At 38.1% G+C, this 23,095-nt stretch overlaps 1 protein-coding gene across 3 annotated transcripts in view; it reads left to right on the forward strand.

The window, feature by feature from the left end:
- Positions 1 to 23,095, forward strand: part of Bicc1 (BicC family RNA binding protein 1) — a 300,721-nt gene that overhangs the window by 273,723 nt on the left and 3,903 nt on the right. The window contains exons 11-21 of one of the 3 annotated variants that reach the window (XM_026409054.2): positions 916 to 1,077; positions 1,628 to 1,824; positions 1,965 to 2,097; positions 2,642 to 2,798; positions 4,845 to 5,010; positions 8,165 to 8,204; positions 8,879 to 9,033; positions 13,570 to 13,726; positions 16,787 to 16,947; positions 19,333 to 19,432; positions 22,053 to 22,131. In XM_026409054.2, the coding sequence (XP_026264839.2) occupies positions 916 to 1,077; positions 1,628 to 1,824; positions 1,965 to 2,097; positions 2,642 to 2,798; positions 4,845 to 5,010; positions 8,165 to 8,204; positions 8,879 to 9,033; positions 13,570 to 13,726; positions 16,787 to 16,947; positions 19,333 to 19,432; positions 22,053 to 22,108 (1,484 nt within the window). In that variant the 3' untranslated portion in view covers positions 22,109 to 22,131. The remainder of the gene's footprint in view (positions 1 to 915; positions 1,078 to 1,627; positions 1,825 to 1,964; positions 2,098 to 2,641; positions 2,799 to 4,844; positions 5,011 to 8,164; positions 8,205 to 8,878; positions 9,034 to 13,569; positions 13,727 to 16,786; positions 16,948 to 19,332; positions 19,433 to 22,052; positions 22,132 to 23,095) is intronic. The other 2 variants (XM_026409052.2, XM_026409053.2) reach the window with 2 other exon arrangements.

Consider the following 23,095-nt stretch of genomic DNA (forward strand, 5'->3'; position numbering starts at 1 on the left):
TTAGACACCATTAAAATTTTTTTTTTCCCTTTGTCTCTCACCTGCCAAAGTTATTCCTTCCACAGGGACCTGAACAGTCATAATAACATAGCAATGCCTATGAACCAGGAAGTGCCAGTCAGGTAACTTAGCAGGAACCAAATTTATCCTGCACTAGTGAGAAGGCGAGCAAAGAACAGAGTTACTGAATTTTAAAAATGTATTCATGGCTATACCCATTCTGTAATACTTCTGCTTTATATGTATTCCTAGAAACGTACACAAATGCATATTTTATTTTCGAACACATTTCAAATAACAGAAGCAAAACCTCATTTATTTAATCAAGTATCAAATTCTTAAAACAAAAACAAAAAAATTTTTTTTCCAAGGAAAGTTTTCATTATTGGGATGACACTGAAAGAAGTCATGGTCATGTATATGTTCTGACATACATATAAGAACTGTTCAGATAGCTCTCTGCCTATCTACAAAGGTGCCAAGTGGACCCATTCTACCATAGGAAAGCTTTCCCCAGTTACTGCTAACTATGAGTGCTTTGAAAAGCATTTGTTTGGAAGCAGATGACAAGTGAGGTAGGCAGAGAAATAAAAATGCATCCCCACTGTTCATCCTCACTGGCTGATAAACATGGAAAGCCCCTGGTGGTGCTCAGTGACCCTGACTGCTGTCCTGGTTTGGGCATATCTGTCTTCCTTTTTCTGCCAGCATCTATTTGTGGGTTAGCCGGTTTCTGTGTTGGAGCTGTGTAAAGAAACATTTCATGTAGATATCTGAAAGAAAATCCATCACCCATATTTTGTATTTAGAAAATATCAGATTATATTGATGTGCATTCCAGATGGCAACATGGGTGCTATCTTTATTGGGAAACCTTGAATTCGTGTGTATTAACTTTACATTCATTTATTGCAGGTCTTCTGGGGCCAACCACCTTATCGCTAAACACTTCAACAAACCCGAACTCACTCCTGAATGCTCTTAATAGCTCAGTCAGTCCCTTGCAAAGTCCAAGTTCTGGCACGCCCAGCCCCACGTTATGGACACCCCCACTTGCTAATACTTCAAGTGCCACAGGTCAGTGTCATACAAGTGTAATCAAAGGCATGTATTCTTAAGTGTTATCAGTTTTGAAATAAAATTTACAAATGATTCCGTTTCTGTAGGGAAAAACTATGGTTCAGACTCCACTCCAACAAAACAGGAATTCCCTGATGTGTAAATTAGTTCAAATGAAACACAACAAAGCAATGAGTTTTTCATAAAAATAAAATGTAATTTTCAAATGGGATAAGCAAATTAGGGAAAAGGGCTTGATGTTCAGGGAGCAGTGACCAAGGCACGAGGTACGGCCAGGCTGACAATCTGGTGATCGGAAAACAGGCTCTGTGCTCCCTTATTTCCTCATTTGTATAGAGAGCGGCTTGGAATAAACATTCTCAAAGGTGTTGCTTTACTTTAACATTCTTATATGTTTTCATAGTAATGTTAAATCTATAGAGAGATTAACATAGAATTATTTTCTAAATTGTCAGCAAAAAAATATTTAATTATTGTTACTGAAAATAGCAGTAGTTCGTGAATTTTTTTCTTGTCTAAAATCTGTCTTCATGTCATGTTACCATAGGTTTCTCTGCCATACCACACCTTATGATCCCATCTACCGCGCAAGCCACATTAACCAATATTTTATTGTCTGGAGTGCCCACCTATGGGCACACAGCTCCATCACCCCCTCCTGGCTTGACTCCTGTTGATGTTCATATCAACAGTATGCAGACAGAAGGCAAAAAAATCACCGCTTCTTTAAATGGACATGCACAGGTAATGCCCTTCTGCTTCAGTGGTATCATCTGCACTGTTTTAAGAGAAAACTGCTTGTAACATGCTTTAATCTTTACCTAAAATGATTTTTAAATTGTAAATTCATGACTTTATCTGTATATTATTTTCTATTATTTCAGTCTCCAAATATAAAATATGGTGCAATATCAACTTCATCACTTGGAGAAAAAGTGCTAAGTGGGAATCATGGCAATCCATCCATCCAGACAACTGGGTCTGAGCAGGCTTCTCCAAAATCAAATCCTTCAGAAGGTCAGGAACTGTAACTTTTCTCCTGAATGTCAGTCTGGTTTGTGACTCTGATAAAGGGGATTGTGGAGAATCTGTGCAGTAATTTAGAATTGGTTTTGCCAACCAACTATGACTCACCTTTGCTATGTGCAGAGGGAATATCTTGAATGAATTGCCAATGAGCATGGTGAGAAGTTTACAGAAAACTACTTTCCACAGAAATATCACTTTCCCATTACATTAGACCTTCCTAAGTTAATTTACCTGTGTAACAAGAAAGCATCAACAAACTAAACGCTTTTATAGAAATATATCTCCCTCAAGTTGGAGTGTCTTCTTGTAGCTCCCTTACCCTGCTAACACTCTTTTAAAAATATTTTTAAACTGAGTTTTTGTGAGGCCAGAATTTGTTGAGGCATCCTCTATTCAGCTGAGAACCTTTATGCCTTTATCAGGCTAACAATGTCTCTGTAGAATTGGGTTCTAATTTTTTTCCCATTGCAGATAATAGTGAACTGTAATGTGATGTTGTTTAGATTTTTTACTTTTTTCTTCTGCCCTGCAGGTTGTAATGATGCTTTTGTTGAAGTAGGCATGCCTCGAAGTCCTTCCCATTCTGGAAATGCTGGTGACTTAAAACAGATGATGGGTCACTCCAAGGTTTCCTGTGCCAAGAGGCAGACAGTAGAGCTATTGCAAGGCACGAAAAACTCACACTTACAGTATGTATTTTAATCTTAAAAGCCCTTGATTCTGTGAAAGATAATATATAGCAGACTGAACTTGTTTTAAACTTGATGGTTAGCACTCTGGTTCAGGTCAGGTCGGGTCTTTTCTCATTGCTCTTCATAATAATCATTTCAATTTTGGGGCGGGGGGGGCTGGGGTTTGAACCCTGGGCCTTGTGCATGCTAATCAAGTGCTCTGCCACCCTAAGCCATATCTCTTGTACTTTTAAGGGGTAATATCTGGGAATTTTTATGCTTGCCCATGTTCTTTATAATTTCCTCTCCATATAGTCAGTTGGGTGTATATATGTCCTCTAAACCACCTATATTGCTCAGAAACTCATAATCTTTCTGCTTTTTAGTAATCACTTGGGACAGTTTTTTTCCTCCTTGATTTTTGCTGTTAGAGGTTTTCCTACAGTTAAGTCCCTTTCAGTAGGGAGTTCTTTCTTAAGCTGTGGCTCCCCTTGTCCAAGGTAATCAGTGGAACTTTTCAATAAGTGCTTCACAGTATCATGAATCATGACAAGTCACATTGAGTACAAATTCGTGAATCGTGTTGACTGTGAAGTTCCCTGACCATGGCATAGTTGCCAGTGTACCATCTTTGCTCCATTTCCTTTGTCCTTGGTCAATTTCCTTTTTCCTTGCTGTATTTCTATTTTTCTGTTTATTTCCTTTCTTTTGTTGTTCTCCCACCCATCCCCATCCAATTGATTTCCTCTACTGCCTCCTTAGTTCCTTATGTATTTTTATGCAAAGATTAGCATAATAGTTTTTATTTCCATCCTCTCTTACTAAAAACCATTTTGCTCTGTGAACTCTGGTCTCAATTTACCCAACTATGTTTTATCTGTTTTTCTTTTAATAAACCAAGTTAATGTTCTTCAATATAGGTCAGAAAAACGATTTTGCTTTCTTTTTCGATTGAAGCAGTTGAAGCATATGTTTATTCCTTTCATCACTGACTGTGTTTTGCACCTTCTTCTCATCTCCCATCTGGATTAAGCTGCGTCCTCCAGAATTGTCTCCCTCTACTCATCTCTCATCAGTTTCATCTATCCTTGATTTTGCTCTAGTAATTTTTTTAAATCTAAATCTTATCACATTGTGGCTTACAGAGCCTCTGTGGTCTGCAGTGCCTGTTTCCTTTCCTTATGCTCTTCCCTCCCAGTGCTGCTTTCTCCTGACCTTTGACACCAGTGATCTTGCAATGCCCTTAATTCCCAGTTCAAATGTCCTCTGTGAAGCTTCTGTCAACTTTTGTCGAGCAAAGTTCATTGTTCTTCCTTTTGAACTTCAATCACCCTTTCTAAAACCCTCTAAATTCCCTTGGCACAACTGAATAGTTGAATGAATAAAACTCTGAAGACATGATGAGCAAATCGGTTCTTTGATTGATCCCTATTTTATTTGAGACTAATGGTGCACTTGGATTTGAACTTGAGGTTCATGTACTCTACATTATCATGTGTTGTATTTCAACTGTTGCCCGCTATATGAAGCATTTTCATGCTCTACCTATACCCCTAATTAGGTATTGTAAAACATTTCTTATTTATCTGCTACCCCTATTTGTTACCAGTGTCATAGGCACTGTACACATAAATGATGTCAGATTTATTCATCTCTGTTTAGGCTTTGTACATGTGAGTCATTGATATCTCCTTGATGTGTAAACGTGAGAAATCTTCTTATGTCTATTTTCTCTCTACCATATGTTGTATAGCATAGATATGACATAGAATGTGTGTATTATGAAACAGTTTGAAACTCTAGTTCTAGAGTCAGAGTGCCTGAATTCATATTCCAACTCTACCATTTACATTGGAGGTGTGACTTTGAACAAGGTACTTCCCTTATCTGTTAAATGAGAATAACAATAGAACTTACATCACAGCATCCTTGTGAAGATTAGATGAGTTAATATGTGTAAATAGTCGATGAAGGTAAATATGCCCAGTAAATGTGGCACCTAGGATGTACTGCAGTACATCTGTCTGTATGGTAGAGTGCTAAATTCCAAACTCTTTTTCACAGCAGCACTGACAGGTTGCTCTCAGACCCTGAACTGAGTGCTGCAGAAAGCCCTGTGGCTGATAAGAAGGCTCCAGGAAGTGAACGTGCAGCAGAGAGGGCCGCAGCTGCCCAGCAAAACTCTGAAAGGGCCCGCCTTGCCCCACGTCCATCATATATCAACATGCAGGTAATGGAGAAAAGCAGAAAAGTCATTCAAATGCAGGGTGCTCAGGTGAAGGCATAAAGAATTCACTGAGTGTTTAGCAGTGAGTAGTATAGAAACTGGCTTTTCCTTCTCTGCTCTGGTCAAAATGAAATTTAAATATATGTCTGATACGTAGGAATTGGTTTTACTATTAACATTAACCATGAAACAGAATTTAGCTTAAGTGAGAAGAATTCTTTAAAATATAATATTAAAATGGCATAAAATGATTTGTATCGCTGTGCCTTATGCAAATAACATCATTCATCTGTGTTTTGGAAAAAATTTAGATGAATGCAAGAGATGTATTTTCAAATATTACCATATCATGACATTGTTTTGGATACACAGATCCAATATTCTTCCATCTGTGAAAATGGAGATGGTAAATTTGGTGCCATTTTGAGATGGTTATGAAAATAACTAATGTAAAGTTTTGTTTAATTTTGGGTACCAGGGATTGAATTCAGGGGCACTCAACCACTGAGCCCCATCCCCAGCCCTATTTTGTATTTTATTTAGAGACAGGGTCTCACTGAGTTGCTTAGCACCTTGCTTTGAACTCATGATCCTCCTGCCTCAGCCTCCCAAGCTGCTGGGATTATAGGTGTGTGCCATCATGCCTAGCCTATTGTAAAGTTTTTAGTTCCTTGAAAGTAGATGCTGATATTATTGATGATTGTTTTGGTTCACAACTTTTCTTTTAGTACCAGGAGATTGAACCCAGAGGCACTTAACCCCTGAGCCACATCCCCAGCCCTTTTATTTTTTATTTTGAGACAGGGTCTCAGTAAATTGCTTAGGGCCTCACTGAGTTGCTGAGGCTAGCTTTGAATTTGCTAATTTCCTGCTTCAGCCTTCCTAGAATTACAGGTGTGTGCCATCATACCCATCTGGTTCACAGATTTTTATGTTTAAAGCAACTTCCTCAACAGGACTTTTCTCTATATTCATTTTCAAAGATTTAGGTTAATTACTCAAAATAGATATCTAACCATGAAATTCAGAAATCTGATTTCCATATAGATCACAATATGAAAGACAATGATTTTTTCCTGTGGGCTTTTAAAAATTTCTATAAATATTCTAGTTTTCAGTATCAGTTATTGGGTAGACTCACTTCATAGTAGGGATTTGTCTCACTCAATCCCCCCACCTCCATAAAAAGATGAAAATCTTTTTTACAAAATCCTAGAAACAGAAACACTGCCATAGATATACATGTAAGAGAAATTAACTCAGTTACAGAAACTAAGTTACAGTACAGTGTCCCAGAGTTAGCTCTAATTTAGTCCTCCTCATTTTTGTTTTAATCCTTTGAATTTGAACATTTTCATGAATTTGTAGGTGACTAATATAAAATCCATGGCCTTCATAATGTGTCAGTGTTTTTTTAAAAAGACATTTACCTCACTTTGTGTGGTGAATTGATTTTTGGTTAGCCTAGATTAAAATTCTCCCATTTGAGAAGTATCAGTTCCCCTTTATCATTCCTTTGTATTTTTTTTGTTTATATTGTGGTTCTTCTTTGCTATCAGTTTTATACCTCAGTTGTCCAATTTTATGGCTGTTTCTTTTAGAATGGATGAGAGGGTTGTTCTTGGTGACATCATTTCCACTTAAATAGAATAGATGTACTTATGCCATTAGTGAATAGCTGATTCTCAAATCACTAGAAAATCAGTGATAATAGTCAACTGAGCATTGATAGAAGAAAGATCGAAGACGTCCCTGTTCTCTGTGACTAAAGATATATCCGTCTCCCGACTACTCTTGAGTGCCATGTTGCTAGCTCTCTCTTCACACTTACCGTATTTTCCAATTTTTTTTACAGTTATTCCTCTTACTCAACCCTCCTAAGACTGTAGGTCATTGAGGCTGTGGGTTATTTTGGGTTCATTATTCTTCTATAAAGCTCAGGACACTGTCTTTAACCACTAGGTACTCAGAATTCATTGAACAAGTGAATTTAGGTCTTTACTACACCTTGCCCTTGGACATTAATAATTAAAAGGTGATTTTAGACTTCTTGTGCCATTTTAGAACTAGCATTTAAAAAATGCCATCATAGTGTTATCTAAAAATCTGCCTCTCCTGATTTATTGTCATCTTCTTAAAATTCCAACACCTTCATACTGTTTGTTTGGAACAGCCTGTTGACTTCGATCACCCTGGCCTCAGTATTGTTCAGAGCACATTTCACTCTCAGAAGCATCCTGGTTCAGACTGTGAATTACATGGACACCTACCATGACACAGTCTTCCTGGGAAAAGAGTCAAAATGCTCCTGCCATTTGGTTCTTGATCTTTCTGGTGGTGGGCCTTTGAGAACCTGTAAATCAAGTCTTAGCAAGTTCCTAATTCGAGGAATTGAGAACACTAGGTTAGCATTTGAGATGTACCTCTATCTGTACTACTGTCCTTAGAAAGACCTGTCTTGGTCTCTGCATAGATCTGACTCCATCACAGTGACTCATTCAATGTTAGTGGAGTGCATGTATGGTACCTTCCTAGTCCTGCACCCACAAAACAAAACAAAAAACCAAAACAGTAACTAGGTTAAATTAGTTAACGTTATATATTAACATTATAGTCTGTAACGGTTATAGACCATTTTCATTCACCTCACTTCAAAAGAAAAGACTATGCCAGTTAGGTTAGTAACTTCTTAAGTTGTATTGACATCACACCACCTCAGATCATACTTATCTAGATAAAGAGGGGATTTTGAAACAGAGAGGAGGACAGTAGGTACCTGATAGCATTTTGGTAATGTGTTACTCTGAAACTTAGCAAAATCCATATTAGGTTATTCATGATAGTTTAGCATATAGTGGGCCTGGTGTGCTAGATATTCTTAGTGAATAGGATTTTTTTCTTTTTCAAGGAAAAATTCTACCTCTGTTGCTGCTATGTCTTCAAGTAAAAAAAATGGTAATTTGTTACTCTAACTAGTTAGTTTTGAAAAGCATGTTTAGCTTTCTCATGCCTGCATTGGATTTCTGTCATCCCATGGTGCAGAGCTTAGCATATGTTTTAGGGGATATAGTCAAAACCTTTGCTATGTAACCATAGAGTGTTTGCATGGCATTTGGAGAAATTGGTAATAAAAACATTTTCTCTGCTTCATTTTCAGGCATTTGATTATGAACAAAAGAAGCTATTAGCAACCAAAGGTAAGTGATGTACTAATGATTTGTACTTTGATTGTTTTTTAGTATGCTCAGTAAATGGTTTTTCAAAATTCATGGTGAATTGAGAAACTGGTCTCTCATAAAAAGAAACCCAAAATGTTTGGGGTCAAGTTGTTTAAATTCTGTTGAACTTGAATATATTTTCTTGAATATATTACCATTTCATTATTAGAAGTTGTGTAGCTCCCTCCCCCCGCTTTTTTTCATTTATCATAACTTTGGGTGTTATGTTTTATTAGGGTATTTTAGGCATTTATATTTTTGTTAAGAAATAAACATTCAGAGACTGGGGTTGTGGCTCAGTGGTAGAGTCCTCGCCTAGCACACAGGGGGCACTGGGTTCAAACCTCAGCACCACATGAAAATGAAATAAAGATATTATATCCATCTACAACTAAGAATAAAAAATGTTAAAAAAGAAAGAAACATGCAGTTATCATTCCTTCAACATATCAAAGAAACAAAGTTCAACATTCAGATTTTATTTAAGAAATACATTAAATAAACTAGGGCCGGGATATAGTTGGTAGAATGCTTGCCTTGTATGCACAAGACCCTAGGTTCAATCTCCAGCACCACAAAAAAAAAAAAAAAGAAGAAGAAAAGAAAAAAAGAAACCTCACTGAGAATTTGTCTTCTATTCTGTTTTCCAAAAGCTATGTTAAAGAAACCAGTGGTGACAGAGGTCAGAACACCTACAAATACCTGGAGTGGCCTAGGGTTTTCTAAATCCATGCCGGCTGAAACTATCAAGGAGCTGAGAAGAGCCAACCATGTGTCCTATAAGCCCACAATGACGACCACGTATGAGGTTTGTAGTCAAGCTCTGCCCATTGTGCCTGTCTGCTCTCAGCAGAAGGGGTTGGCTCTCCCCTCCCTGTGTTCTTTATAGACATCAGGAAAAAATATTAACGGTCATGTGTTTTTATTTCTACTCTTATAAATGTATTGTTATAAAATTGATGCATTCCTACATATTATGGTTTTTATCTGCCTTCTCTCAAAGTTGTTGATACTCTATTAATGGAGATGTAAATTTGGTTAAGTGTGTTTTTGTCGGGGGAGAGGTATCATAAGTGACCGTAGTCCTAAGATGAAGTAAAGGGCAGATGTAATATTCCATAAAAATGTATAAAGAGGCCTTTTGTCTAAGAGTATCACTAGCAAGGCCACCATAGAGGGAAAAGGCAAATATTCAACCAAAACAGGTTTTCAGATATGAGTTTAAAATTCTCTGTTCAGATGAGCCAAGAACACAGCAGGAAATATCTCAAACAAGAGCTCCAAAATTTTTATGCCTCCCAGATGTTGGCTGCACAACTCCGGGTGAGACCGGGAAGCTGGCATTCCTAGCATGTGGAGGAGGGTCCAGAGTTCCATACTCCTCAGCCAGGCTTCATGTGACTCACTATGCAGGCCTTTTCTCTTTACAAGTGTCAGGTTTTGGCATGAGGCTTTGGGCGTGGGGGTGGGGCTGGAGAGTGAGCCCCCACAATACACACATGATACTGGGGGGCTGCAAACCCAAACGTGGATGAAAGTGATTAATCCAAGAAACATGGTGTTCAGCTGGAGCCCTGCACAAGGAAAAACAAATACTGGTTAACGGTTTCATAATTGTTAGTCTAATAACTAGCACTTGTAGATTGCCCTTCTTTTCTCCACCCGTTTTCTTTGTAATAAATTAGACTGTTGGCAAAAGGCAAAAAAAGCAAACATGCTGTTTTATTATTTTTCTCTTTGAGTAAGTCAAAAAGAAAATACTATTGAAATTCTAAAAAGAATTGTTTCTGTGAACTTCATTGTTAGCGCTGCAGTAGCCACATGGAGGACTGTATTTAAAGACTGAGGTGACCTTCAGCAGTGAGAATGTAGGAATCATTATGAAAAATTGCGAGGCTGTGGGAGGTACTCCTCTTGCTGCCATTAGAGCCGAGAAAAAATAAACATCTCCTTTTGTTACCAGAAACCTTAAAACTGCTGTGCTAATCCTTAGACTTCGAACTGGTGCACCCTATGGTTGTCCACTCCACACACCCTTGCCTTGGCAGAGTGAAGCGCTAAGTTGATAATTGTGTTTCTGTAGTTTCAGAGATGAAATATTTGACTTTAGAAATGTGCATTCAGTTCTTCTAAAATCAACAGTATTATAAGTTGAAAAGGACAATCATTTCCGCTATGTAGTGGTCAGGCGCAGGGGCAGTAGGGTCCCATAACTACCACGGATCAGATATATAGTTTTGATGAGTAACTTCACTTCTCCGAGCTTGTTTTCTCATTTGAGTGTACTGAGGAGGATATTAGAGAGGGCCCTGCTATGCTTAGCATGGTGCACAGTAAGTTTTTAGTGAAAAAATGATTCCAGAGCAAACCAACAGACTGCTAGGAGATGAGATTGTGTATATGAATGTTCACTGGTGGAACTAATTCCTCACATTCAAGCCACTCGTGCGTTTTGCATCCAGAGGAATGCCTCAGAGTATTATGTGCACCTTTAATGTGTTGTTAATAATTATCTTAAATCACATTTATTTTATTCTGTATGGTTTTAAATGGTTTCCATCCACTCTTCATTCAGTCCTGACAATCTCCCAGTGGGGAAAGACTAGCCCAGAGTGGATAAGGTCTTCCTCAAAGTCATGGTCAGTAAATGTCAGAAAAAGAACTTGAGTTCATTTTACAAAATTTACATCTAATACTGGCTTAACACCAAGGACACATAGCCAAAGGTGACATGTAAGTGATGGAGAAACATGTTGCCACAATATACGGCATAAGAATTACTTAGTGAGCTTGATAGAAAAAGCTCACTTTCTTCCTCTAGGATCTCATTCAGCAGGTAGGGAGTGAGTGGCAACCTATTTTCTGTGTTTCCACCAAGAACCTAGGACGATTCTGATGACCCTCCAGAAGCACTGCAATAAGGGGATGCAACACTAAAGGGAGGGGCAATGGAAAAATGGGCATAGGAACCTGAAAGACTTCTGCTACAGTCTTTACCCAAGGTCAGATAGACCGCTTGCTATGGGCAGAGAGGTGTGGGGACCCTGTCTCTGTGACTGAACCCCTTCTGGTGGCTTTTCTTGCTCTGCCTATCTTGCGCTACCCTGCTTCACAAGCCTGCTGGTGTCCATTCACACTGAGGTACGGGAGGGGAGGGCAGCAGTGACCAGCTGGATTGGAGCATGGGCATTCACCATGTAAGCTGCTGCTTTTCACTGCCCTTTTAAATGCTGCTGAAGGAAAGATATGATCCAGCTTTCTTTAAGAATGATATTCTAGATTTTTCTGGGGCCTTGGACTTTCCCTTAATGCATCTCTCAGCTACTGAAATGAAGGGACAGGAGCCCTCACATGGCATCATCTGACTTTCTGCAGTGATTGCTACCTGCTTGTGTGTGCATTCCCTTTGTTCTGCCATAAGGGAAGGATTGAGATCAGAGAAGTAAGGATTGCTTCAGTGGATTGGGATGTGGGGAAGGACCTGGGAACAGTAGAGAGAATAGTTTTTATTAAGACCACAGCTATGCTTTTAGCATTGATCATTTTAAATTGTAGAGTGACTAGAAATACCTCCACTCTCCTTTGGAAAGAGCCTTTAATCTTTTTCCAAAAAAAAGGTAAAACCAAATGAACAAGTGGAATGTTGATCTACAAGCAGAAGCATGTTTGGCAGATAGATCCTGATAGATAAGAGCTGTTTGCTCTGTGTTCCAGAGACCAAGGATTCCCTGCTCCAGAAAGTTTACTTGAGGCAAGAATTTGATACTTGGAGTTTTGTATTCAGTATTATTGTGAAGCTAGACTGGAGCAATTTTTTCCAGTTTTCAGGCAGCTACCAAGAAATCAGTTCATTCCAAAGAGCTCCTTTAGATAAGAAGCAGGCACTTTAAAGCTTTTTGGTCTCCTCTAAGACACAAAAATATGATTCTAATCACTTGATGTTATATTGGGACACCAAAAGTCAAACAAAAGGCTGCTTTGATCTGAACCTTCTCTGTCCCATCAACAAAGATACAAAGAGGTTTGGGAATTTTTTTTTACAACCCATACTTAAAAGCATTAGCAACCTTTTTTTATTTTTTATTTTATAAAAGGGAAAAAGAAAGTTTATTGCTTTGCTAGCAAAGGAGAAACACAGGAGACTCCTGTCCCAAAGGCTGTGATTCTCTGGTCACTATCTTTTGAAGCAAATAAAAACTTGCATTGGAAATCAAAGATGGTTTTCAACTTCTTCAGCACTAAGTAATGAGAGTGCCTGATTCTTTTAAATCTTTATAAATCTAAGAGTGGAAGAGAGCTGCTCTTTGTAGATATTTTAGATTAGATAGTAGACAACTAACTAGTAAATCACAAGATTATGTTTTATTTAATGTTTCCAGAAACCACCATGTTTAACCATTTCTTGTAGCTATGTGGTTTAAGACAGTCCAGATCTTAGATGTGGTTACATAACTCAAAAAGTGCTTAGAGACCAACATTTGTAATATGCAAGTACCATTCACCATTTCATTATTAATGTTTCTGGTAACTGTCAGGTTCATTCATGTGTTTTTCTTTCTGCATAGGATTTTTCTTGGTTGAAGTATAAAAGATACTTTCACTGGTGATTCCAATTTGGGGTTTCAGGAGCCTTAAATTGTCTATATCTCTTCCTAAAAGTCAGCAAAGATGTACCAAAGATGTTGGAAAGAGAATGGGTAAATAATTAAAGGAATGAATAAATACAAATCTAGTGCAAATTTTGAACTGTTTTAAATTATTATTTTCATAACTTTGAAGAATTTTAAAAGGTAAATTATTCCAGGTGTCTATTTTGTTGGTGAGAGACCATTACTTGTTTGGGCCAGAGTAACAGGGAATTCCAGACCCATATCCAACCTCTGACTGTTGGTCTAGGAGCTTGATTCTCCTCAAAGCATTGGATCTACTTGATCCTCAGCTCATTTATCCTCCTTGTGTGAAAAAATGGCAAAGAACTCTGCTATACTAGCTGGAAGATTTGCTTTATGTTTCCTAAAAGTAGAGAAGAGTGTCTTGAATCACTTTTTGAATTACAAAATTATAAAAATCCCCTTTATAGGGAATTCTTTGCACTGGGTATTCCTAGAACTCTAACCAGGTCCCCATAAGGAGGGAAAAATATTTTGCCTTTTATAGTACCTGTGTTACTGGTTGCCAGAGGACAAAAGCTATGGAAAGGAAACCCAGTCTCTTCTTGAGAACCATCATGCAGCGTTGGCAAAAGAAGTCAACAGTGATGGTATTAACTTGGGTTCGTTTCTCCTTCCACCATGAGAGACCCACTTTATTTAGAATTTCCTAACCTGGACTTAACCATTTACAGGGCTCATCAGTGTCCCTCTCACGGTCCAACAGTCGTGAGCACTTGGGAAGCGGAAGCGAATCTGACAACTGGAGAGACCGAAATGGAATAGGACCCGCCAGTCACAGTGAATTTGCGGCTTCTGCTAGCAGCCCCAAGCGTAAACAAAACAAATCAAGTGAGCTTTGACTTTTTTCATACTTTTAAGCATAATCAGCTTAGAACGTGCTTATTTGGCTTGCGGTGATGTTGAACTGGTTCCAGAGACATCAAGTGCTTGCTGTAATCCAGGGGCCACCTCCTCTGTGCAGCTTTCTCTGTGTCTCCCAGTGAAAGCAGGTCATTTGGTTCTCTCCTCTCACTGCATTTTATACACCTTTCCACTCTAGTACTTGTTATCCTGAAGTACATGATTTATTTATCTCTCTCTCTCTCTCCCTATAGAATTTGAGCCCTGCAAGTCGGAGACCATTTTATTCAATAAATATTTAGTAAGTGCCTGTGTGCCAGGCATTCTGTAAGGCTGTGTCTTGCTATTTTTTTTCTCAAATGCCTACCAGACTGTCTGACACCTAGAAGGTGCTCAGTAAATGTTTGTGGAATGAATAATACAGAAACATCCAGATTAGGAGGAAAAGACAAATAAGAAAACATTTGAGAGAAACCTTATCAAATTAGCATTTACACAACTGAAAAAAAAAAAGACTGGCCAGTGTAGGTCTTGAAGGTGAAGAGGATTTGGTTTTTTAAATTGACAAGATGTAGCTGAACTAGCCTTAGTAAAACAGCAGTAATCTCACTTTAAAGCATAGGTGTTTTGTCTGAGCAAGTATGGCCAAGATCCAGGATGAGTCCATGCTTTGTCTGCAATGAAGCCTGTAGTTCTGGGATATATAGATAGGTAAACAGACAAGAATTCACATAGTCATCACATCCTTTTTTCTGGGATTTTGACAAATTTTGGAATTCTGAAACATGTAGCTTGGAGTTATTTGGAGACTACTTGAAGAAAGGCAAATGAGATGAGCTCCACAGACACTTTGTACGGGCCAGTTGTTATCATCAGTCAAGTCAACTGCACTGTCAGGAGTCTCAGATTTGAAAAGAACAATCATGTCATTGGCCAAGTCTAAATAAGAAAGCAGGATCAATTCTTTCATTCCCAAGTGCACTGTCCGTAGCAACCTGGAGGCTTCCTAATAGTTACTGGCAGGATCCTCCACCTCTGACAGTCTGATTGGGCCAAGAGGCAGGCTGGTGCCAGGTATAAATCTAGGGGTGTAAATGATGTTCAGTCTATAACCCAGTGGAGTTAGTTTTGTGCTTTTCTTTTTTTAATTTAATCTACTTTTTAAAATTTTAATCTACTTTCTTTTGTTTTATATTGAATAATTAAAATTGACTATACTATGTGGTTTGGAATTAAGATGGCGGAATCACTAACAAAGAGGAATGATTAAGAAATCCAATTATTTGGCCTTTGTCAAATGTTTTAAGAGTAGGAGAAGTTTTGAAAAGGATGTAGAAACTAGTAATGTAAGTAATGTAAGAAGAGTTAAGGGCCATTATGAGCACTTAACAGAATATTTTATTTTTAATGTCCATTCTTTAAGTTTTTACTGTTTAGCCCAACAGAGGCACAAATAGTTCTCTTAAGTAAAAGTTACCTTACCTTTATTTATGCAAAATCTTTAAAGTGTCCAGTGTGTCGTAGAACATCTAAATTCCCATGAGTCTTCTTTCAGGTGCTCAATAATTACATGTTGCAAATGTTATCATGCTAAACAGCACAGCTTTAGATAATTTTCCTTAACTCTTTTGTTAAGGTCTCCAAACTTCCCTTCCCCTGGGCATCCCTGTTTATTACCAGTTGCTCAAGTGTAGTTTTCAGTCGTTTCCCTTTTACTGTCTGAAAAGTAAGTTCATTATTTGCACAGTAGATCACATGATCAGCCTGCCAGTGACTTCCATGTTCTCAAGTCCAGCGGTCACTCTGATGTGCTCATGGCATTCAGCTTTGTGTCACCTTTGACCCAGCACCTCACCGGTCACTCAATATTTTCTGCTTCACCTTTTAATAGTGGGATTCGGGGTTTTGTTTGGGGCCTTTTCCCTACACATTCTCCCTACAAGAGAGAAAATATCTATTTTTAAGAGAAAAAGACGACATCAGGAAATTCCTTTCACTTGAGGTATATAAAGGACATCTCAGTTGGAAGATGAAAACAACTGGGGAGAGTGACTGATGGCACCAAAAACAGCACAAAACAAGATTCTTGGGTCTGGTGGATGCACAGATCCCTAGAGTAGATTAGATGGATCAGATTAGCTTAGGGAGTGTCTTCTTCATCGTTCATCTTTTAGGAATCCTTCCTGAAGCTACTTTGGTAGTGGTAAGAACATCTTTCCCACTCAGCAAGAGCCAGCTATTGGTCAGACAGGCGGGCAGTGTCTGCACCACTCTCCTCCACCTTCCAGAGCAGGGTATTTGAATGTCTGGTGAAGCACTTGACATGGTTCCATTGTCCATTGTCTAGCCTTGTTTGTCACCTGGTCTGAGAACCACAGACAATGTATAGAAACTTCACCCACCAAATCATCTGTGGAGGGAAGGCAAACCTGTGCATTACTGCTAGGATTTTCCCCAAGAGACCAATTATTTTCTGTCATAATTTAAACCCAGCAACATCAGCATCATTCTCATCACTCCTAATTTTAGAAGTGTTATTTAGTGAACTTGCTGTACAGTTTTATTTTCCTAGGGAATGAGATTTATATGTTGCAATATTCTATAGTTCCTGACCAAAAGAGAGCATAAGCAAAGATAGAGAGGGCACCTGCCATCCAAAAGCACCTGGACTTATAATAACATCCCACACATTATTGTGTCTTCCTTCCAACTCCTCATTTAATTCACCATCAAATCAATTATAAAGAGCAAATGCTTCTGAATGCTCAGGGAGAATATGATGAATGATTATTAACTACAGAGGCACTGCTGCTGAATTTCTGCCTCCCAAGTGTAACTTTTAAATGGCAAGAGCCTCCCTGAAAGCAATAACCAACATTTCCTTAATGAAAAGCCAATATTTCAGTAAAGGATTGCTGTACTGCTACAGCTACTGCTCTGTTCAGCCGAACAATGAAATCTGAAATATTTGGGTGATTAAAACTTTTAATTAAACCATGTTCTCTCTGGGCATTTACACTTCCAGCCTGTCTTTCCTTTGCCTTTCAGCTGAACACTATCTCAGCAGTAGCAATTACATGGACTGCATTTCCTCGCTGACAGGAAGCAATGGCTGTAACCTGAGCAGCTCTTTTAAAGGCTCTGACCTCCCAGAGCTTTTCAGCAAACTGGGCCTGGGCAAATACACAGACGTCTTCCAGCAACAAGAGGTCAGTCGTTACTGATTTTCCTGGTGTCTTTGTTTTGGTAGTGTGTGTGACAACCTCTGGAAGGAAATCACTCGTTGACCTATGGCTGTGCCGTCATTGAGTACTCATTCACATCTCATAGCTTGTTCTTGCTGCTAAGGAAAATGTCATCCCATTTCTTATTTATTTAGTGCAGCTAGTAAACATAGAATAGCAGAAATATAGAAAATAGTGTTTGCAAAAATGCACCCTAGCCATCCTCCGCCTGTTTAGCTGAAAGACCTAGCTCTGCCCTGCTGATTCATAGAAGCTGTTGGATTCACAGCTTCACTAAGGTCAGTATCAAGACTGCAGCAGCTCACAGGGTTTCCTCCTTGAGTCTGTTATCATAGAAGTAAATAGCAACTCCTGAAATAATATCTTTAGCTCCTTTTGATCCATCAGTATATTCTCACAGAATATTGTATTTTTTCATATGCTCATTTATTCATGAAATAACTGCTTGGGATTTGCCTGAACTGAAACAGAACTATGGATTTTGATCAAACTGATCAGCCATGGCCTACCATGTACTGACATACAGAAAAAAGAACTGAGCATGATATGTTCTAAGAAACATCATGTTACTAGGACACACCAACCTAGTATCTCAGAAAATTAAAACGGTTCTGTAACTTTCTCTTTTTCACAGTAAGACATAGTCCCGGTTTGGTGCTTGTTGGCTCAGTTTGTGTCTGGGAACATCTGATTAAAGTCAGTCTTCCCCAGGCATGTACCAGTTGACAAAGAATTGATGGTTTTTATTATTAGGTCTCTTGTATCATAAATTCAATGAATTGACCATGGCTTAATAAATAATTAAGTTTAATTACCGAATGCTTTTGTTACACCCAAATTGCCATGTGTATGCTGAATTTCAGGGAATTGATTTTATATTCTTTCTTCTAAGATAGTGTTCATTTAACGAAGGATTTCTAGGTTGGATAACCCTTTACAGTGCTGTCTCCATTTATTTAGTTTTGCTGGTTCCATGAGGGCAGCTGACTGGGAAGCACAAGGGCAGATGTAGTTTAACTTGTGCAGACCCAGAAGAAAATGTTATTCATCAGTATCTAGGTTTGACTTTATTATGTTTCTTCAAATAGGAAATATAAGTAAGGTTATATTCTATACTTTGTATTCCATTCCTCCAAAAATAAAATATGTGCATGCATGGCCAGAATAGCTTTATCTAATATTTTATTAACTAGGCCTGTGGCCTGTAAACCTGCCGTCTCATTTTGTCAATAAAACCTTATTGGGACACAGCCACTCCCATTTGTTTATGTATTGTCTGTGACTGTTCTCAAGCTGCAACAGCAGAGATGTACTAGAGACAGTGTGGCCTACACCATTTCCTACGTGCCTTAAGTCTGGGATCTATTGAACAGAACTTCTAAAAACATATCTTTAGAGCTGTGATAAATGATCTTAAGGTTTTATAAAATCTAGATGTACCTTAAAAATCAAATCAGTACATTTTAAATTGTGGTCAGTATAATTTAATTAAAAGTATATTTTACTTTTTAAATGTTGTGTTGAAATTTGGCAATCTTTTTGTAGGATATTTTCTAAGAGTTAGATATGATTTAATAAGAATCCCCCATTAAGTAACCTCATGAGATCAATATACATTGTTTACCAACCGTAGCTGCCAGTTGCCTACTCCCTCTGCTGAACATGTTGCTTTACATCTACAGTCACAGTTGGTGACCACCACAGCCCTGTGTTATTAATCCCAAGTGCCCACGGCTGCTAATGGCAAAGTTGGGATCTAAACCCAGGCTCTGGCTTCAGAGGCTACTGCCTTTCTAGTCCTTCACATTGTCTTAAAGGGAAGAGTGGAATCATTGGGCTATTTCCCTCTGTATTTGCAGGAATACTACAGTTGTATTCTTTGGCACAAAAATTGTTGTTGCCATTTTTAAAAATAATCTGCTTTCTGGGTTGAGCCAAGTGAACTGTAAATCTGATATTGTCTGGGAATTCTATCTGTTTTCTGTACAACACAGTGAAAGATACCATCTGTCATATCACTTAGTTTCATTCTTATAAAAAATCACTTAACCAAACCAGAATCTAAGCTAAGAAATATTTAAAAAAAATTTTTTTAATTTTTTTTCTGTAAGATATATTTTCCTTTTTGCCATAGCCACCAGGATGCTCAGAGCTAAGTTTTCTGCTAGAATCATCACTTTTATGTCACCATTTTATTTCTTAATCCTCTGTCCCTTAGCCACCAAAATTAGTTTTTGGAGGTAGGCATCACATAATTAATAAATAGTTATAATAATGAGTCGATGCTACAATGATGGAGAAAATAAGTACTTAATATATTGGTTATAGATTGTTATTTTTTTCCCACAGATTGATCTTCAGACATTCCTCACTCTCACAGATCAGGATCTGAAGGAGCTGGGAATTACTACTTTTGGTGCCAGGAGGAAAATGCTGCTTGCAATCTCAGGTGAATATTAATGTTCAACTCATTTTAAAATCAGAAAAACCTCTGCCAGTGGTCTCATCTGGTGGGGCTGGTTGTTCTCATCCGCCACTTACATACTACTCTGAGGTTCAGAGGGTTCTTCTGCCTACAGTGTGGCAAATGTGGAGAATATCCCCCCTCCATCAAGTGGTGGCCTGCTTAGCCTTGCCTTGACAATGCTTTTTCTTACAATAGATCTCTTCAGAAAGATGTAACCAAAATTGCCCCATGCAGAACTTGAGAATGGGGGAGGGGAGGTAGTGGTTTATACTCCTGTTTGCAATCACAAAATAATCACTGGGTTCATGAATAATTTTCTTGATTATATATGATATTCAAATGTGTGTCCTTGCACACCAACCAAGATCACTGCACTGAGGACAAAAAGGACATTCTTTGGTGTAGTTTGCAACCTGATGGTTTATCTTGATACTTTTAAATGTTCTCAATGTTTTAATAGAATTGTGACTCACAAATGGCAGTCACAGAATGAAGGACAATAACGTCTGCCTCCTGAGACCAGACTTCATTGTGCATCTGTTGCCTATTCTGTGTATTAGACAATGCTCTAGGCTTATCTGATTGGGGGCCACTCATTTGGAAGTAATCCAACCAGCTGAGCCAGGAGTTGGCAAATGTTTAGTAATGTACCTCAAAAGTGTGTTTAGAGGAATGAAGAAATATGGGGGGAGGTGAGATTAGTTGTGGAAGATTTTTACAATAAGACTCTTGAATATCATATATGTGTACAGTCTCTCAAAAAGAGACATTCAGGAGAAGCCAAGAGAAATGACTTGCTTTTTCAGAAGTTGAAACTTGCAGGCTATACCTCCATAAGGCCAGCAGATACATCCACTTGGTGGAAGTTCTTTCCAGACAGCATTCAACTCATCAGATCAGCAAATAAAAATGTGAAGCCCTCCATGGTGTTTTATTTAGCAGCACATTGCATACTCTTCCCACCTCCCCATAAGGAATCCTTGATCTGAAGTAGATGTAAGCATAGCAGCTTTGATATAGAGGTGAAAATTCTGCCCATGTACTTCCTGATGGCAACTGTTCAGCTCCTCTATGGACAGAGTTTTGCACACATCAGTTTTAGACATCTACCTTGACCTTATATACCCAAGAGGCTGTATTAATGATACTTCACAAGGTTGATGCATAATTCCTGTTTTCTCATAATTCGTCATAGTATAGGGAAAGAAAACTACATCAAAAAACTGCACTGTCTCTGCCAAGTTGTGGGTCCTTGGGTGAGTTTCAAAGCCTCTTTTGGTTTATTAATCCTGAAGATAAATTGGAATAGATGCTTATATAAGGCCACATGCCATTTTTAAGATCTGTCCTTTCCTGTAATGTGATAGGGTTTATGGAAATAGACAATGTTAGTGTAAGTATTACTAGCATGATACTCCCTTGTTCTTTCTTTTTTACCATTTGTGGCAATAGGGTGGTTTATTTAACTTGTTTACCATAAAGCTCATTCTTAGAGTGTTATTCCCTACACTTAAATTAACTTCTGTGCTTTCATATTCTTTTATTAATTTGCAAGTGAAATTGATGAAATTTTATTAATGAATTGAGCCAAACTGTATCTATAGGCCAGTAATCTTATACCAGTGAAGTGTACACTCCAGAACTCCATTACAGTTTCATGGAATGGCAGTGAAAATATAATGAAAACTAAGTACTTTCTTCACACACTAATTTCAGACTCTGTAAAGCTTTCAACAATGAGTAGATATCTCTAAATAGTTTCCTAGGTTGCAGCTGGATCATCAGTAACTTTATTCTGCAATATATCAGTACCTTTCACTCTGGGTTGTGGGGAGTAGGGGGATAATCAGAAAGGATTTTGAATCCTCTTAAAAAGTTTTGTTGTTGTTGTTGTTGTTGTTGGGTCTGTTGAGGTTGTATGCCACCTCTGTAGACTGCCCCTCCGTGGGGTTCACAGCTCCTCTGGCTTTTAAAGGGAATTAGAGATGTTGAATAAGATGCTTTATGAATGCTTTGCACAGCATGAAGTATTTGATTAAGGATGATTTTACCTTACTTTTTTGAGTGCATTTGTTTGAACCTGGTAAATTGTTTTCTCTGCAAGTAATAAGATTTTAGTGAGAAACCCTTCATCAGAAAGCCTCTTTCTGCAGTTCAACTTATCTGATAACAAATACATCCATTTATAGTCCCAGAACATTCCATTTCTGGATAGACACAGACTAGCCAGGTAGACCTGACTCACATTTGTCTTGTAGTTACACTTTGGTTAGGTACAGAGTTTGTTCAAACACGCTTTTAAAATTTTATAATTGCAAGTATGAGGTTTTTGTTTTGCTTTCGTCTTGGCCCAGATAACATATAAATTTTATAGGAGGAGGTCAAATTTATCTCTTGTAGAGATGGATCCAAGAATAAATTAAATCTTTATTTTCTTTTTTTCAAATTAGTTATTTTGTGAAAGTCCACAGATTTCTCTGCATAGCATAGTGATTGTTTAGCTAGATGTGCAGAGACGCAGTGAAAGGAAGTTAGAATCCTGCTGACAGGCTTCCCATCCCAGCCTCAGGTAGATCTAACATTTCCCGACCTATTCTTTTAGTTTGTGACTCTGTTCAGATCCGCAACAAGATCCTGAGAGCTGCCAGGATTGTGTGAACCTTGGAATTTCAAAGAAAAAGGTTGGTATTTTTCCAAACTACCCCTTAGGCTTACTGAGGAAAAAAAAAAAGAGGAAGGAGTTTGCTTTTAGTTTAAAAAAAAAAAAATCCTTAATCTTTTCAGTAGGATTTGATCTTTGCTTGATGACTTCTCGGGAAGATTTTTTTTTTTAATGCAAAGCACAAATTATATACATGTATCTGTTAGATATTGCATCTTTAGGGTATGGTTGAATTCCCCCAAGACCATTTTACTTTTTCAAGCTGATGGGACTTTTCAGAAAAAAAAGTCTTCAATTTTTTTTTTTAATTGTCTTTAGTGGTTCAGTCGTTTTCATGAGCTCTGTTGCACATGCGTGTGCTAGAAAAGAATGAGGTTGAGCCTCAGTTCTTGCCTTTTCTTCTCTATGACAGTATTCTGATTTGTAGGTTTATTCCCCTGCAAGAAAATGGAAAATAGTCTCCTAGTGTGACCATGGTAAACTTTTCCAGGGGATTTGTTTATTCTTAACTCTCCTGTGAATTTGTCTTTGAATATGAAGTGCTGTAGTTGTGGGTTTTTTCCTTTAACAAATGCACTTGTTCAGTTTTTGATGGGATTGTTATTGCTACTGTGATTTTGCAGGAACTTGAAACAGTAGCCCTCAGTATGCACATTGGCATGTATCTTTGTAAAGATATTGTCCCCATTTTTTTTTTCAAAAGAGTTTTTCAGCATTTCTCTGTTTAAAAATAAATATTTTACTCTGAATATTAATTAATGCTGTCTTTGGGGTATGCCTGTACTTACCACTTTCTCAAGATTGTGTTCCTGAGGCCTTGGGTGGTCTTCTCCATTTGGTGGGTCTCTCTGGGCATTGACTTTGCATCAGGGAAGTGGGGCTTCAGATTCATCACTTAGCAGATGTGTGGACAAGTGACTTTCACTATTTTTAAAAATCAGTTTTCTCATCTACAAAATATAGAATGGTAATTTTAGGGAGGA

This window comes from Urocitellus parryii, chromosome 5 (genome assembly GCF_045843805.1).
Source record: "Urocitellus parryii isolate mUroPar1 chromosome 5, mUroPar1.hap1, whole genome shotgun sequence".
In the NCBI taxonomy this organism is placed as follows: Eukaryota; Metazoa; Chordata; class Mammalia; order Rodentia; family Sciuridae; genus Urocitellus; species Urocitellus parryii.